Source organism: Myotis yumanensis, unplaced genomic scaffold (assembly GCF_028538775.1).
Source record: "Myotis yumanensis isolate MYYU_CA2020_CCGP unplaced genomic scaffold, mMyoYum1.0.hap1 SCAF_16, whole genome shotgun sequence".
Classification (NCBI taxonomy): Eukaryota; Metazoa; Chordata; class Mammalia; order Chiroptera; family Vespertilionidae; genus Myotis; species Myotis yumanensis.
Genome location: NW_027223767.1, coordinates 52,225,347 through 52,242,944, shown reverse-complemented (window position 1 = coordinate 52,242,944; position 17,598 = coordinate 52,225,347). Strand labels below are relative to the sequence as shown.

General features: G+C 66.6%; 1 protein-coding gene across 1 annotated transcript in view; it reads left to right on the top strand.

Moving 5' to 3' along the window:
- The window catches only part of TBC1D16 (TBC1 domain family member 16), a 51,437-nt gene that overhangs the window by 10,195 nt on the left and 23,644 nt on the right, over positions 1 to 17,598 (top strand). Inside the window, exon 3 of the mRNA XM_070393797.1 lies at positions 912 to 1,509. Within this exon, the coding sequence (XP_070249898.1) occupies positions 912 to 1,509 (598 nt within the window). The remainder of the gene's footprint in view (positions 1 to 911; positions 1,510 to 17,598) is intronic.

The window sequence follows — 17,598 nt, the reverse complement described above, 5'->3', positions numbered from 1 at the left end:
ACAGCTGGCCGGTAGCTCCAGCTCTCGGAAAGGGAGCCGTGTGTGGGGCAGAGCCCTGAGGCGTGTACAGGCCCAGCTCCCGCCCTAGATGACCTCTCAGAACAGAGCCCGGGGGGCCGGGGGGGCCGGGGGCCTGTGCAACAGGCCCGGGAATCAGGACACCTCGAAATGGCAGGTGCTGCCGTGGGAAATGCCACCGTCCCCCCAAACTAAGGGTGCAGGAGCCCAGAGAGCCCGCCCACCCGCTGCCGGCCTCCGAGATACTGCCCTTTGCCGGCCATCAGCGGGCCCCTCTCCCAGAAGCTGCATTAAAGAGAAACGTGCCCGCCCGTCGCGGCTCAGCGGCTGAGCGTCCGCCTGTGAACCAGGAGGTCACGGTCGATTCCGGGTCAGGGCCCAGGCCCGGGTTGCGGGCTCCATCCCGTCGGGGTGTGCAGGAGGCCGCCGATCCATGACTCTCTCTCACCATCGATGTTTCTCTCTCCCTCTCCCTGCCTCTCTGAAATCAGTAAGAATATATTTTTTTAAAAGAAGAAAAATGTGCCAAGAGGGCGGTGGCCACCTGAACGAGACCCGTAGGGCAGCCACCGTCTGGAATTCGTCCCCGTGGGAAAGTCTTTGTCCTGTGTCCCTCCCCACAGGCTGTGGCTGCTGGACGGGGCGCTGACCGGTCCCCGGCAGGACAGCTCTGGGCTCCAGGCCTCAGGTGGACCCCAGGTGGACAGGGTGGGGCTCTGGACGCGAGGAGGGCCCAGGGAGGAAAGCACACGACAGGCCGCTGCTGGGCGGTGCGGCCCGTCCTCGCCTGGGCACTTAGCAACCCCCGCAGCTGTCACTCATCCCAGGCGCGACTGTCCCCAGGCTCCCCAGTCCTCACGGCCCTCCCTCACCGCCGTCCCCCTCCCCCACAGGCTACCTGTGCTTGTACATGGAGAAGGATGAGCTGCTGGGGGCCACCCTCATCCTCGCCTGGGTCCCCAACTCCCGGATCCAGCGGCAGGACGAGGAGGCGCTGCGCTACATCACCCCCGAGGGCTCCCCCGTGCGCAAGGCACCCCGTCCGCGGGCCCGGCGCACCCAGAGCTCGGGCGCTCCCTGCCGGGCCTCCCCCACGGAGCCAAGGCCCCCCCTCACCCCCCAAGACGAGGACATCCTGGTGGTGGCCCAGGGCCTCCGGGGCACCCTGTGCATCAGCCCTTCGCCGGAGGACGGGGAGAAGCTGGCCCAGGGCCTGGGGATGGACGGCGCCGTCCCGGCCTCGCAGCCGGCCCACAGCGACTCGGGGATCCTGTCCGCGGTCAGCTCGCAGAACGGGACCGAGGAGGGGCGGGAGCCGCGGCCCGAGGCGGGCGAGGAGGAGGGCTCCATGGAGCTGTCGGCCGAGGGTGTGAGCAGGGACAGCTCCTTCGACTCAGACTCGGACGCCTTCTCCTCCCCCTTCTGCCTGTCGCCCGTGAGCGCCGCCCTGGTGGACAGCAGCGGCTCCGTGTTCCTGGAGGGCGAGAGCAGGTGAGTTTTTGGGTCTGGGGCTGCCACACCGGCCACGCTGGGAACCGTGGGGTGTGTCGCCAGCTCTGCTTGGAGCGCTGAGGACAGAGCCTGCGCCCTGTCCTGTTCCTGCTGCAGCGGCCAGCTGTCCCCCCGCGGGGGCTGCGGCCCCCGTCTGCCCACGGAGGGGATTATGCCTATGGTGGGCCTGATGGGGGGTGGTTGTCATGGCAACCATGCAGCATCCTTGGGGTGCTCAGGGCCCCACAGAGGTGGGCGCACACAAGGCTTGTGCAAACCCAGCCGGGCCGGGGCCACCCAGCCAGTCCCCGGGCCAAGCTGGATGGGAGCCCAGCTGGGTCCGCACTAGACTTGGGGTCACTCGGGACCCAGTGAGCCCGGCAGCCAAGGAGCAGATGCAGGGACGCGGAACGCTATGCGGCCTCAGCGGGAAGGAATTTGTGATTCTTTCTGATATCGGGCCCTCGGTAACTTGTACTCCATTAAAGCCCGAGGTGCACGGATAACATTTTCCACGTTCGGGGCGTTCATACCAAAGGGGCAGCCAGCTGTGGCCCAGGCCCCGGACCCAGGAGGCGCGGTGAGCGGTGAAGTGATTCCACCTGAGAACCAGGCTGGGAATGAAGCGCAAGCCCCGGCCTGGGGCCCGCTGCGGGCCTTGGAGCGCCCCCTGGTGGTGCCATGCAGCAACGCAGCCATACCTGCTGGTGTCCAGCACCCTGGGGGGGTGGGGAGGGGAGACAGGTGTCTGAGCTCTTGTCTGCACTGTGCTTAGAGAGGTGGCAGGCCTGGTGGACGGCCCGTGGCGGCTGGGCCCGTGGCTGACGGCTCCGTGGCCGCGGTCTCAGTGGCAGGACGAGGACCGGGGCCGGGCCTGCTCAGCTGCCTGGTTCCTTAGGCGCTTGGGCTTGGGAATCCAGGGATCTTGTTGGGAATCCGTTTCCTCATTCACGAGGTGGGATCGTAATCTTCATCTGTGGGTTCCCCTGAGAATTCACTGCTGGCCCCTCCTCCCTCTCGTCCTGGGTGCTCCTCCAGCCCGGCCCCGTGAGGGTTCCCCCGGCCCCTTCCATCCAGTCCCGATGCCCGGCTGTTCCCAGCAGATTCTCACCGGGGCGATTCTGCCCCAGGGGGCGTGACAACGGCAGGAGACATTTGTCACAACAGTAGGTGGAGGCCAGGGGTGCTGTGAGCATCCACAGTGCACAGGGCGCCCCAGGACAGCGATCTCCCCACGACAGCGATCTGCTCCCAGCGTCGGACGTGCAGGGCCCGGAGCTCCCTGGAGGTCCTGGTCGCCTCAGACAGACTCGGGGTCCTAGAGTCGGGAACTTGTTTTCTTTTTTTTTAATGTTTAAATGTGAATTTATTGATTTTAGAGAGAGCAACATCGATTTGTTGTTCACTTACTTATGCATCCCTGGGCTGACTCCTGTGTGTGCCCTGAGTGGGGATCCAACCACCTGAGCTCGCAGCCTGGGTGTGTGCGTGCGTGTGTGTGTCTCTGTGTGTGTGTGCATGTGTGTCTGCACGTGTGTGTGTGTGTTTTGTCCTAAAATGCACCTAACACACTTGCTGACGTGCCCATTTTCAACTACAAGTCAGGGCCATTCCGTGTTTTGCACCGTCACTCTGTCCAGTTCCAGAACTTCCTCATCGCCCCCAAAGGAAGCCCTGCCCCAACTCGCAGCCCCCCCGCCCAGCCCCAGCCCCTGCCCCGGCCCCCGCCCCCACCGGGCCGCTTCCTGCCTCCTCGGGTGCGCCTGTTCCGGCCCCTGTGTCAGAAGTGGGACCGGGCAGGGTGGCCTCTGTGTCCGGCTTGCACCGTCCTCAAGGCCCAGCCCACGGGGCAGCGTCAGGCCTCCTTCCCTGGCCGCCGGTGCCCAGGTGGCTCCGCTGCAGCCGGAGCGGACACCGCCCTGTGCTGTCTGCAGACTCCCTGCTGCAGAGCCGCCCCCCCCCCCCCCCCGCCTTAATGTCCCCGTCATCTCTCCGCTCAGAGCTTAGCCCCTGCGCTGGGCTCCAGGAGGTGGGGTCCTGGGCCTGCACAGACTGCCTTGTCCAGGAGGCACCCCTGAGCCCCCTGTGGCTGGGCTTTGGGCCAGTTCAGCACCAGATCCCAGGATCCTGACCCAGCGGCGCATGGCAGGCTCCTGGGGCTTAAATTCAGCCCATGAACCAGGAGGTCCCGGTTCGATTCCCGGTCAGGGCACATGCTTGGGTTACAGGGGTCCCCAGTGGGGGGCGTGCAGGAGGCAGCGGATCCATGATTCTCATCATTGATGTTTCCGTCTCCCTCTCCCTTCCTCTCTGAAATCAATACAAATATATATTTTTTAAATGCAGATATGGCTTCTGAGCGGGGCTGGGGTGGGGCCTGGAATTTGGATTCTTTCCGCGGGTGATTTTCGTGGGAGCCAGACTTGGGCATTGGGTGACACCCCCCCCCCCCCATCTGCTCCCTCTGATCGCCCGCACTTGCTGGGACTGGAAACCCCGGACTAAAAGGCCAGTGTACTGGCCACCATAGGACAGACATCCCTACCCCCGCGCCCGGGCAGCTTGTAAACCCCATGCCCAGACCGCACCCCGCACCCGGCCCATGGAACCAGGATCGATGGGGGCAGGGCCCCGGGAAGGGCAGTGTCTGAGCCCCAGGGGTTCCGGGTGTGCAGAAGGGGTGAGAACCATGCTGGGAGGGGGCCCACAGGAAGGGGGCGTGGTCCCTGCTCCTCCACCGGAGAGGGCGGCGTTGGGCCCAGGCCCCGGAGTGCAGGCATCCGGTTGGACCAGGCGCCCCTCAGGGGGCTTGGCTTTGCGGACACGTGTGCACCCAGAGCTGTTCCTGGAAGGAAGTCTCCTGATTTCACTGGGAATTGCGTCCCCCAGAGGGGAGGGCAGCCTGGCTCCGGGGTCCCTCTAGTGGCAGAGCCGCGGAACTGCACGTGGAGGCTGAGCGAGTGGCTGGAGATGGAGGAGGAACAGCGCCCCCATCCGAGAGCCCCGGACATCGTGTTCCGTGGCAGGTGGATCACAGAGGACCAGTGGGGCCAGAGGCCTCGCCCATTCCGGTGCCGCCTGCGGCGGGGGGAGCCGGCAGGGCCTGGTCTTAGATGGCGAGGCCGCCTGACATACCAGCCCCAGCACAGCGAGGCCAGGAGTCCTTGACCCCGTGAGCCTCCAAGGCCCAACGCCTCATCGCGGACCCTGCCCCCGGGGTCCCAGCTCTGCCCGCAGGACTGGCTTCTGTGCTCCTCCCTCCGCGCCTTCCTGGTCAGAGATCGAGGCTTGGGTTGGGGGGCGGTGAGTGTGCCCCCCCTCCCCCCGCAAGACCATCTGTTTCTGTCCCGAAAGGCACCGGCGCACCTCAAGGGCCCCTGGGCAAGGATGGAGCACAGCGGGACCCGCATCCCACATGTCGACCCCGTGTGAACCCCCCACCCCGTGGCGTGTCCGCAGGCCCCGTGGGAAGTGCGTGGCCCGGTTACAAACTGACACGCAGCTCCTCCCCCCAAGGCAGAGGGCCTCCTGGAACTCCCGCTGAGACCTGATCTGTGACAGAAGCCAGACGCCCCTGCGTGAGGACGTTCGTCCCGGGGGCCTGCACAATAGAGGGAAGGAACCTAGCACCCGCGGGCGGCTCAGGGGCTGAGCGTCGACCTAGGAACCAGGAGGTCAGGGTTCGACTCCCGGTCAGGGCACAGGCCCGGGTTGTGGGCTTGATCCCCAGTGGGGGACGTGCAGGAGGCAGCCGGTCCATGATCCTCTCTCATCATGGATGTTTCTCTCTCCCTCTCCCTTCCTCTCTGAAATCGATGAAAAAATATATGTATATAAAAAGAAGCCCTCAACAGAAGAGGACACACACCCAGCTCAGTCCCTCTCTCAGATCAGGGTTTTAACTGGGGCCGTGTGCCCGAATCTCATGCTGCCTTTGGCACGGGGGCTCCGGGGCGTGCATTTTCCTGCGGAGGGCGCACCATCGACTTCCCAAGGGCCTGTGACCCCGAAGGTCAGTGCTGCCCGAGGGGCGAGTGCGCAGCCCGCGGATTCACGATGTCTCAGAAACAGCAGGTTCCCCTTTAAATGCGTCTTTATCAATGTCACAGAGGAAGGAGAGGGAGAGGGAGAATCATCAATGATGAGAGAGATCGCTGATCGGCTGCCTCCTGCACGCCCACACTGGGGATGGAGCCCGCCACCTGGGCCTGTGCCCCGACCGGGAATCGAACCCTGACCTCCTGGTTCCTAGGTCGACGCTCGACCACTGAGCCACCCGGCCGGGCAGCCTTCTACTGAAATCTGTGCTGAGGCCTGACCCGTGGGGCAGCCTGCCCAGCGGAGCTCTGCCGTCCAAGGCGCAGCCTCGGGCTTCGTGCCGCGGGCGCCCCAACCAGTGTGACCGAGACACGGGTCTGGTTTCCCAGGAGATTGGTGAACACGAGGCAAACCGCCGCTGGACGCGGTACGGGCGGCACAGGGTGAGGGAAATGCGCCAGGAGCAAAGATCACGTGACTCGGTAATTTTTTTCTTTCTCGGTTTTCAAAAAACGTTCGCCTGTCATGATGTGAACCTCACAGTGAAACGCGTGTTAAAATAGCAGGTAGTCCCTGCGCGCCGCCTGCTCCCCTGCTTGTTAATGAAAGAGCCCCCGGGGCATGTGATGCTAATGACCTGCCAGCGCTTGTCACCGCGTCCCCCCAGGGAAGACGGAGCCTCTTCTGCTCCCAGGCCCTCGTGCACCCTGCCCAGGGGTCCCCGCAGGCTGGCTGGGCTTCCCCAGCGAGGGGAGAGAGCGCCCCACGGAGGGAGCAGGGAGCGAGGCTGGGAATCACGGGCGGGCGGGGAAGGGCGAGCGGGCAGGCTCCCAGGCATCGAGCAGGACCCGAGGGCAGGCGGGCGGTGCCCTGCAGCCGCCCCTGGCTCTCCTGGGCCCGCGTCTGAGCTGCGGGGCCCCCCGCACCCATGAGACACCCTGTGCGACAAGGCCGCCCAGCCGCTCCGGAACCCGCACGCCACCCCCTCCGCTGTGCCCGCCGCCCTGAGCCAGGTGGCCTGCGCTTCCCACTGAGCAGCCTCTTCAGCTTCTGGGGGCTCCTGGCCGCATCCCTTCAATCTCAGCCTCGGCTTCCAGTGGCCTCTCCTCCGTCCTCACATCACCTCCTCCATGTTCCTGTGACCCCTCCTCCCTGTTCAACACAATATGGCACCTGCCTGTGCAGCAGTTACGCTGTAGCGGGGGCTGTGAGTCACGTAGAGACGAAGTGTTCAGGGGGGTGTGGAGGCGGCGGTGGGTCCGGGAACGGATGCCCTATGGACGCCGGTCTGAGCGTGGAGTCCGCGCGGCGGGCGCACATTGCAGCTTCGTTCCCTCGCCACGTGGCCGCCGCCCTCCCACCGCTGAGAACTGTGTGGAAGTGGGTGGGACACTTGCCACCTTTGGGACGGGCTCTTTCCTTCCGCATAATCCCCTTGAGCTCCTTCCGGTGATCGCACCGGCGGCCCGTGCCTGTTTATTCTGCGTATCCCACGGTGTGCGCACCCTCCCCAGGCGTGAACAGGCCGCTGGGCGGGAGGGAGGGGGACTGGGGTCACGAACAGGCTGCTGTGAACACCCTGTACGGGCTTTTGTCGGGCGTGGCTTTTCTGGGTGCATTCCCAGGGGCGCAGTGCTGGGTCGTGTGCACGGAGGTCGCGTGTTTCCCAGAGCGGCCGGGCTGTTCTCCGCTGCTGCCGGCAACACGTGACTGGCCCCCTCGGCATCTTCACCAGCGTCCGGGGTGGTCCCTTTTTTTCCCATTCTGATGGCTCATCGTGGTTCTCGTGTGCATTTTCTTTTTTTTAAAAAATGTTTATTGATTTCAGAGAGGAAGGGAGAGGGAAAGAGAAACAGCAATGATGAGAGAGAATCATGGATCAGCTGCCTCCTGCACGCCCCCTACTGGGGATCGAGCCCGCAACCCGGGCCTGTGCCCTTGACCTGTGCCTAACCCAACAAGGGACCCCTCAGTCCACAGGCCGACGCTCTATCCACTGAGCCACACCAGCCGGGGCTGATAGCCACGTTTTTCACACGTTAAGCGCCCGCCTGCTTTGTCTTCCTTCCCGTCCAGCCCGCGATATCCGATGTCACCGATGTGCTCGCGGCACCAGTGACTGGCCGGTCCGGACGGGAAGTATAGTGTCAGGCACCGCTGACTGCCATGGCGTTAACGTGTTAAAAGTAAAGAGAGAGAGAGAGAGAGAGGCGCGTAAAGCTCATCTTATTGTTACCGTGCACCTACAATGCGGCCAGTTCGCCCGCGGTCGGAGTGAGGGGCTGTCCACGGGAGATGCTCGCCGTCCACGTTGGAACGGAGCCTTGGGAGTCGTGTACCCCCCCACCCCCCGCTCCGGAACCGCCATGGCAGGCGCCGATGCACACGAGGCTCGGGCCGCTCGGCCAGCTCCGCTCTGAGCAGGCTGGCGTCCAGCTTTTCTTTAAGGTTCCCTGGTCACCCCCTTCCTCCTGGTGCCCCCTCCCCTGTCCTGGGTGGACGGGGGCTTCTTGGGGGAAGTAGGGGTGTCCAATGGCCCCGACGCCTCCCTCCTGCCGTCACCGCCCAGTGTGACAGGAGCGAGGTTCTCCTGAGGCCAAGCTGCTCCCCCCGCCCCCATGGAGAGGAGGCAGCTGGGCCTCCCTCCCAAGAGGGGCTCCCCTGGACGGCGTGGTGCTGGCGGATGTCAGACCGGCAAACGCAACTGCTGTCGCTCACAAACCACACAGCCCTGGGGACCCTGATGCAACCCTGGCCGAGGGTGCGGGGCTGGGGCTGTGGCGGCGGGGAGCCCCCCAGGGGCCGCTCTGGCGTCAGCAGCCCTGGCGGAGGCCCACGTGGCTCTGGGGGCCGAGCTGAGGCCACGGGAGCTGCCGGGAGCCGGGGCCTGTGCCTGTGGAGCCCTCGCGGCTGTCGCAATGCAGCCCGTAGCTGACGAAATGCCCTGGGGGGTTGGGGGGACCCGTCTGTGATGCAACCGCCGCCCCGCCTCGCTGGTGCTGACACGGGGGCCGCAGGGGGAGGGCGGGCGTAGTCACACAGGCCTTCTGCTCCCTCAGCCGTGGCCTGCCCGTGGTGTGCGGGGACCAAAGGCCCCCGGGGCCCCTCCGCCGACACTCAGAACCGGTCCCTGCTTCAGGGGACCCAAAAGTGTGGTCTCCCCGCGGCCCAGCCACGCGGGCCCCTCGCCGGCCGCCCACAGCAAGTGGCGCGAGCAGGTCCCGGCCTCCTTGTCTGCAGGTGGCGGCCCGGGGCCCTGATGTGGGCCCTGGAGCCCAGGCCGGGCACACCGGCTCTGCCCGCTCCGCCTGGCCCGTTCTCACCCTCTCTGCCCCGATTTCTCCTCTGAGAGACGCAGGAGGCGTGGCCCTGAGGTCCTGGGGCCCTGGTGGGCACATACCAACCTCCTGCGTCCCCGGGCTCCGGCGGGCGCACCCCGCTGTTCAGCGAGTTGCTGGCTTCCCAAATGGGGGGCAGCTCCTCTAGGGAAGCGGGGCGTCTCCCAGGGGGCTTTGGGGCTAGAAAGGCTACGGGAGGGAGGCGCCTGCGGGGTGGGGGGAACAGGGAATCGGGGTCGGAGGGGACATGTCCTGGGACGAGGCGGCATGGCTCACGTGGGTCCTGGGAAGGAGACCCCCCACATCCGGGGACGGGGAGGGAGGGGCCCCGGGAGGTGGGGTGGCCCAGGAGCCCGGGCTGGGGGCGGGGCGGGCGGCTGTGCGGATGGGCGGCTGGGATCCGGCTGCCTCCGTAAATATTTAAACAGCAGGATTATTTTTGGTCGCCGCGGCCTCTCTCCGGGCCTGGCGGGCTGCCGGGCAGGTGTCGGGTGACCAGCAGCTCCGTGTGCCGCCCGTGCTCCGCGTGGCGCTGTCCCAGCGACCACAGTCCCGGCGACCACAGTCCCGGCGACCACAGGGTCACCGGGCCGCTGTCCCCGGGAGAGGGGACAGACAGAGGCACCTTCCGGGACGGCCCTCGTGACAAGCGTGGGTCTCGCGTCTTGAAGCCAGACGGGCTCTGAAGGGACAGTTCCTCGCCCGACCGGCCGGCAGGGCTCAGGGGCTGCGCGTCCACCTAGGAACCAGGAGGTCTCAGTTTGATTCCCGGTCAGGGCACAGGCCCGGGTTGCGGGCTCGGTCCCCAGTGGGGGGCGTGCAGGAGGCAGCGATCCATGATTCTCTCTCATCATGGATGTTTCTCTCTCTCCCTCTCCCTTCCTTTCTGAAATCAATACAAATGTATTTTAAAAAGAGAGAAAGTGACAGTTCCCTGAGCTTCCAAACCGCACTTGGTGGCGTGGCAGCTGTGGCGGCCGGAGCCGGGCACCCGGGGTCTCCGTCCACGGCCCCACCGGGGTGCAGGGACCACGGAGTGTGCCCCGCGCGGGGAGGCGCCAACCGGACAGGCTGCTGTGGACGCGGCACCGAGGTCCCCCTGGGCCCGCTCCCTGCGAAGTGAGGGCCGTTCCCTGCAGCCCCCGCGGTGGGTCTGTGTGGCCACCACTTCCTGCTCGTCCCCAGAGGACGAAGGACGAGGCTGCGGCACCACCTTTGCGCTCCATGTTCCCGGAGGCGGCCCTTCCTGGAGGGATCTGTGTGCCCAGCAGGTGGCAGGCTTCCCCCAGAGGAGCAGGGGCGTCCACTGCCCTGGCCCGGCCACCCCCAGCCCAGGCGCCCCCGCTGTGAGAGCCATAGGCCGCCTGGAGAGGAAGTCCCCCCGCCCTCCCGGGGTGGCCCTGTCCTCCCCCCTCCCCCTGCCTCTCCCCCTCCCCTTCCCTCTTCCCACCTGCTCTTTTTTTAAAAATATATTTTTATTGATTTCAGGGAGGGAGAGGGAGAGGGAGAGAGAAACATCAATGATGAGAGAGAATCATGGATCGGCTGCCTCCTGCCCGCCCCACACTCGGGATGGAGCCCGCAACCCGGGCCTGTGCCCCGACTGGGAATCGAACCCTGACCTGGTTCAGAGGTTAACGTTCAACCACTGAGCCACGCCGGCCAGGCCGGAGCTGGGTTTCTTTTCCGGCGGGTTGTGCTGCTGGTGCCCAGCCGGCTCAGACCCCAGCCGGCTCAGACCCCAGCCGCTCAGACCCCAGCCGCTCAGACCCCAGCTGGCTCCCTGGGCCGAGGGCCACTGGCCGGTCCTTCCCTGGCTCCGTCTCTATTTCCGGCTGACGCGCCCGCCTGACTCTCCACCTCCTCTCCGGTGCCTGGGGCAGAGCTGTCGGCATGGCGGCCTCCCCAGGCTTGGCCTCTGGCCTCCGGGCCTCGGGGCAGGGGCACCGGCTGATGTCAGACCCAGGATGGGGTGGGGTCAGCCAGGATCAGCGGGCACAGGGACGTGGCCTGTGTCCTGTCCTTGTCACGCCCCCGTGGAGGCGCTGACCCCGGGCACGGCCCGCCGGGTCTCAGGGCAGCCTTGTCCGGAGTGGGCTTGGCTGGGCGCCCTGCTCTCGTGACAATAGTGTCATTAGTGCTGTCTCAGTGGGTCCCGGCCAGGGGCATGTTTCCTCGTCCCCACCCCGTTAGCTGGACATGCAGCTCAGCCCCCCCGTGTGGCCCGGGCCGGGCCCCAAACACCCTCCCTGCTGCCTCGGAGCAAAGCAGCGGGGGCCGGGGGTGGGGGGGCCGGGGGCCGGGCGCCTGGGCCAGGGCCCCACTGCCCGAGGGGCTCCGTTGCAAAGCCTCGGGGCCGAAACAGCTCAGCACACGTGACTGAGCTTGGGGAGCCCCTTGAAGGTCAGCCCCAATCGGCTCTCACAGGCCCGCGTCCCCGAGGGCCCACAGCTGGGGTCCCGGTCCCCGGACGGCCCAGCCGAGCCCGATGCCTGGTGACTCAGCAGCCGCCACCGCAGTCACAGGGCGCCGCGCCTGTGATGACCTGCCGGTCCAGTCCTGTCCCCCAGCGACGCGGCAGCCCGCCCCCGGGAGAAGCCTATAGAACCGCCCCGAGCTCTGGGCCTCGCCAAGCCCTGGCGGGGAGAGGCACCTGTTAGGGCGTCGTGGGGTGGTGGGGGGCGGGTGGCGGGCGGCGCTGCCGTGTCCCCCTCCCAGCACCTGTGTCGTGTTGGTTCTGGGGCCTCTCTGTCACTCACAGACTCGGGCCGGCTCAGCCTGCTCTCGAGGCTGGGACCTGGGTGATGGTGACGGGGACGGGGGCGTGACCCCACGCAGGAGTGAGCGCGGGGCGGGGTGGGCCGGGGAGGCGGCTGGAGGACGCCACTCCAGGTGTTAAAGGGCCACCCCGGCCCTGGGCTCGCAGTGGTGTTCTTCCGGGGGAAGCAGGACCGCGTAGGAGGGCCTGTGGGGTCCCCACAGTTGGGGTGCCCATGGGGCCCCCGGGTTCCTGTCTGTGAGAGGACAAAGCCCGGCCCAGCGCCCCCTCCCGCTGCCACTCCCTTCTCCAGCCTCAGAGCCGCCTCCGGGGAAGCCCGTCTGTCCCTCACTCCCTGGAGGGCTTTTCCTGGCGGGACGGCGCGAGGGCCGAGGGGCCTGGGCTGAGGGCGGCCGTGGACGGGGAAGGGTGACACCGGCCACCCGGCCAGCTCCGGGTCACGGCACGTGGAGGACAGGTCAGGGCAGACTGCTCGGGCTCGTCAGGCGAGGCTGTGATTTTGCGAGGGATCCACCGACAGCCAGGGGCCGCGGGTCTGCGGGGCGGGTCACCGCGAGAGGGCACGGCTCACACACAGCCTTCCGGGGGGCTCCCTGGGCCAGAGCTGTGGCTTGGGGTCCCCCTCTGTGTTACCATTGGCTTGTTGAGCTGCCATGTAAGTCCACCGGGAGAGCCCCGCCGGCGTGGCTCAGCGGTCAGTGCCAACCGATGACCAGGAGGCCACGGCCCGATTCCCGGTCAGGGCGCAGCCCGGGTTGTGGGCTCCGTCCCCAGTAGGAGGCGTGCAGTGATTCTCTCTCATCATGGATGTTTCTAGCTCCCTCTTCCTTCCTCTCTGAAATCAATTACAAATATTTAAATAAATAAATAAACTCCCTGGGAGCAGCCTGGCCGGGGGAGGGCACAGGTGGCTGTGTGGGCGTGGCCTCTGCCGCTGGGTGGATGGGGCTGTCCCCTCTCCCCCCTGCCCCCCTCCCCCCCCCGCCCCCGCCCCTGCGCCTGGGGACTGTGCCTGCGGGAGCAGAGTGCGGGGCTGGGGCTGACGCAGAGCCTTCAGTTTGAAGCAGGGAGGGCCCGCCGCCCAGCGCCGTCTCCAGGTGGGGGCGCCCTTGTGTGACTTGGGGAAGGACGTACAGACGGGCAGCTGCCCCCTGGCCCAGGAGCCGGGGGGGGGGGGTGGGGGGTGGGGGGTGGGGGGTGGGGGGGGGTGGGGGGGTGGGGGGTGGGGGGGTGGGGGGGGGGCGGCGCCTCCCTGAGGTGTCAGGGGAAAAGTTCCGAGCAAATAAAGGCGTGATTTCTGGGCGAACGGGACCTTTGCCCTCCCCGATCCCAGCGGCTGCGGCTGGGGCCCAGGGGGCTGCTTGTCCTTTCGAAACTGAACATGGGCCTGGGCGGCGAGGGAGGGCCCTGGCTCCGAGCACAGCCCTGAACACACGTCACACAGTACACGTGCACATGTGTGCACACGCGCACATGCGTCACAGCGCACATGCAATATGCACAGGCACATGTGCACGCACACGAACACATCACAGTACACACAGTACACATCACACCACACTCAATATGCACACACATACATGAAAGCTCACACGCACACCTAAACACATGTATACAACACACGTACGAACATGTGTGCACTCGCATGCACATGTGCATGCTCACACACGCGGGCGCACACTCACACGCACATGTGCACACTCACATGCGCAGGCGCACACTCACATATGCAGGTGCACACTCACATGCCCAGGGTGCATGCTCACACGCACGGGTGCACACTCACATGCACGGGCGCACACTCACACGCACGGGGTGCACGCTCACATGCACGGGGCTCACGCTCACATGCACGGGCACACGCTCACATGCACGGGCACGTGCTCACATGCTCGGGGCGCACACTCACATATTCAGGTGCACACTCACATGCACGGGCACATGCTCACGTGCACGGGGTGCACACTCACACACGCAGGCACACACTCACACACGCAGGCACACACTCACACACGCGGGCACACTCACACACGCAGGCACACACTCACACGCGCGGGCACACTCACACACACGGGCACACACACGCGCGCGGGTGCATGAGTCAGGAGAGAAGGCTCAGGGCCCTCTCCTCTGCGTGTTTGCTTTCCTTGGTTTCTGTTCAGTCGCGCTCGGACGGCTGGGCGGCCGGTCCCTGCGCTGACGCTGCTCCCCTCGGGTCGCACGCGGAGTCAGCCAAGACCCTCAGAGGGTCCGGCCGGCCCCCCCCCCCCTCCCGGGGCCACAGAGTAAAGGCTCAGGAGGGGCCGGCCCTGCCGGTCTGACCAGCTGTCCCCTCATCCCGCCCGGCCCTCGCAGCGCCCTTTGCCCGCAGAACCGGCTGGGGCAGCGCCCAGGGCCGCGGAGGAGGGAGGCCGGCAGGGCTGGGAGCCTCGCTCTCCCAGGAGGACACCGGTCACCGGGGCTGTTTACTCTGATTTAAAAATAGCCATCCTCAGGGAAGCCTGCCCCCCACCCCCCAATGCGGGGAGCTGCCCGGGGAGGGGGGGGCGTGGCCTGAAGATGCTCCCTCCTGCCTCGGGCAGGGGTGCGGCCACCCGGGGCCTGACCCACCCCCGGGCCGGGGCCCACGGACACCAGATCCCCCCAGATGGCTCTGCTCCCGGCTGCAGAGAAGGGGCCGCGGGGAGAGGGGACAGCTGGCCTCGGTCCGGCTCCTCCCGTCCTGACAAACGCAGCCCCCGCGCCCGCCCGGGAAGGGCCTCAGACGGGGTGTGGCGCGGGCTCCTGCTCAGCAGACCTTCCTGTCGCCCTCACGGGGACGGGGACGGGGACGGGACGGTGACGTCTCCCCGAAGGCCCGGCCCAGGCCTCCCTGGCGAGTGGGAGGCCCCGCAGGGCAGGGCGTTGGTCCCAAGATTAAACCCCTTCATTCCCGCTGTGCCAGGGGCGGCGGCTCTGGTCCCTCGGGGTGGGGGTGGGGGGGCCTTTCTGAGGAGGGCGGGCCTTGGGGGCGCTTCTCGGGTCGCTCTGAAATGGTGACTCCGGGTGCAGGACGAGGGCAGGGCTGGGCGCTCGTGCCCGGCGCCTCTGGAGGTGCCAGTGAGCACGGGGCGCGGCTGGAGGGCGCATCGGCCTGCGGTGCGGGGATGGGACCAAACGCACGGCCCCCTCCCCCGCACTGGGTGGGGGTGCTCACAGGCATCGGCTCTGCTGATTCCCGCGGGTGCTCCTCAGAGTTCGTCCCTGATCTCCCCGTTGGGTGGGTGGCAGCTGCCGGCGCCGCTGAAATAGAAGCAGGGCCCAGGCGGGAGCTTTCAAAGTAGCAGCTACGTCCGGGAGCAGAGACTTTCGGGGGTGATGCTCCGTAACCTCCTTGCTCTCCGCTGAAATCCCGCTTCCCGGCGCGGGTTTGGCGGGAGGGGGCCCCTAATTGGGTCCCCTGGGACCTCTGCAGCCTTGATTGGCAGGTGTCAGCGGCGGCGGGGAGTGGAGGCCGGCGGAGGGGGGAGCGTGCAATTAGAGGGGTCTTCACGCAGGAAGTTAATGAGCTACTAAGTAGCGTTTAGCACAGCGGACACGGGGGTGCGAAGGAGGATCAGTGGGAAACGCTGGTAGGAGAGGGCCTGGCCGGCGGCCGCACCCCTCGTCTGACTCAGTGCCCCCGGCCCTTTGAGAAGGGGGGCCCCGGAGCCATCCACCTGCCCAGCTTCCTCGTGTTGAAAATCAGTTAGATGTGTCTTCACACGGGTCCGCACTGGGTTGAACAGAGCCCCCCCAATCCATGTGTCCCCCCGACGGACCCCAGAGTGGGCCCTTATTGGGAAGGGTCTCTGCAGACGGGATGAAGGTGAGGATCAAGGGGAGGCCATCCTGGAGGAGGTGGCCCCAAATCCAGTGAGCGTCCTCAGAAGACACAGCAAAGGACACAGACGTGGAGAAGGCCCGTGACCAGGAGGCGTGCCCGGAGGGATGCGGCCACATGGGAGTGTCCACAGCAGCCGCCTACTGGGGCGGGGTGGGGGGGGGGGGGAGATTGAGCCCACAACCGGGCATGTGCCCTTGGCTGGAATCGAACCTGGGACCCTTTAGTCCACAGGCCGATGCTCTCTCCACTGAGCCACACCAGCCAGGGCTCCGCCTGCTTTCTCACCTCGTCTTCTTCCCGGCTGAGGACAGACGGACAGGTGTGGCCACCGACCAGCTGGTCTCGGCTCCCGGGGGGAACGGGTCTGCTGGGGTGGCCGTTGCTGAGAGAGGGGGGGTTTCGCTGTGTCATGTCTGGGCTCTCGCCTTTGGCGGTTTGAATGGCTTGTCAGGGGCTGTCTCTCTCGTTCTTTCTAAACGTGACGGCCGCACACTGGAGACGCTTTGGGACACGGAAGAGGCCTGCGCCCTGCACCCAGCGCAGCCATTGTGACGTTTGGGCCATTTCCTCCGGCCTCGTGTTTGTTTTCTTGTTTTGTTCCTTTTAATACATGTTTGTGTTGATGTCAGAGAGAGGGGGAGGGAGAGACAGAAACATCAACGAGGAGAGAGAACCATGGGCCGGCTGCCTCCTGCACGCCCCACACTGGGGATGGAGCCCGCAACCGGGCCTGTGCCCCGCCCGGGAATGGAACCCTGACCCCCTGGTTCATGGGTTGACGCTCAGCCCCTGAGCCGCACCGGCCAGCAACAGCGCTGGTTTTCAATGTGGTCACAGCTTCAGCTTTGAAAGAGTCACATGATGGGCGAGGCGCTGGGTGGGGCCTGACCTGGGGACCCCGAGTTCCTCGCTCAGCTGCGCCTCGGGAGCGGGTTCAAGCCAGGCACGGCGGGCTCTGCGGGGCCACTCGGGGCGGAGCTTGGTCGCCCCTCATTTTCTCTTGCTCACACACCCTCCCGGGTGCAGCCCTGAGTGGGAGAGCAGCGAGGTCCTGATTTCTTGTCCGGGTGCCATCCCTGTAAGCGGGCGTGGAACTCGGGCCTGGGCTCTCGGAGTGGAGCCCGCTCCCTTGCTGTCTCCGCAGCGAGGATTTCAAGGCCAGTGGGCCGGGCAGGGGCAGGGGCAGGGGCAGGGGCAGGGGCAGGGCGCTCAGCAGCCAGCAGAGGGGGGGTGAGGCGGGGGGAGGCGTGGCCTCCGCTGCGGGCTGTTCCTTCTGGTGCTGGATTTATTAGCGGTGCCGCCCGCTCCCTCGGCCTGGAGCACATTTGCAAATGCCTCGGGGAGGACAGGGAACAAATGGCTCCTGCCAGCGGCGTCTCCGGCCGGGGATGAACCGGGCCGGATAATCGCGTTACTGAGGAGCCCGCCTGGCAGCCGCAGCCAGACCCGCCTGCCTGGCCGTGACTCTGGCCCGGACGCGCAGGCCCGAGCGCAGGCGGTGGGTCAGGTGAAACCGCTCTGACTGCTACCGAGAACCTGACGGTGCTGCCCCATTGGACTCACACAGAAACTACACGGAAAACGGCTCCAGCGGAGGGGCATCGTGCGGGCCGACATTCTCGCCGCCCAGCGCCGCGGGGAGCGAGGTTCCCTGCCCATCTTGTCCTGATCGTGTTGGTAACAAACCCGAGGAACGGCCGCTCTCCTCCTCTGGTGACTGACAGCCTCACCGTTAGCCCTGAGCTCCGGGCCGGGACTCGTGGCCGGTGAGCGCCTGGGGGCGGCGCTGTCCTCCGGCTCCACAGGGCTGCGGCGGGCAGGGCTGTGGTTGTGTCCTGCTCGGCCGGTCTGCCCCCACCCGCGGCCGTGGCGTTGCGCTGGGGGGAAGGCCACACTGGTCCCCCGTGTGGGCTGATGACACCCCAGGCTCGCCCACCGCAGGCTGTAGGGGCTAAATAACAGAATCCTCGGGGCTCTGCTCCGACCACCCCATTCGAGGGCTCCCAAAGGTAGGCCGCGCACACTGGTGCAGGGGCGCCGCTGCGCAGGCCTGGCGCTGGCCGCGTTGA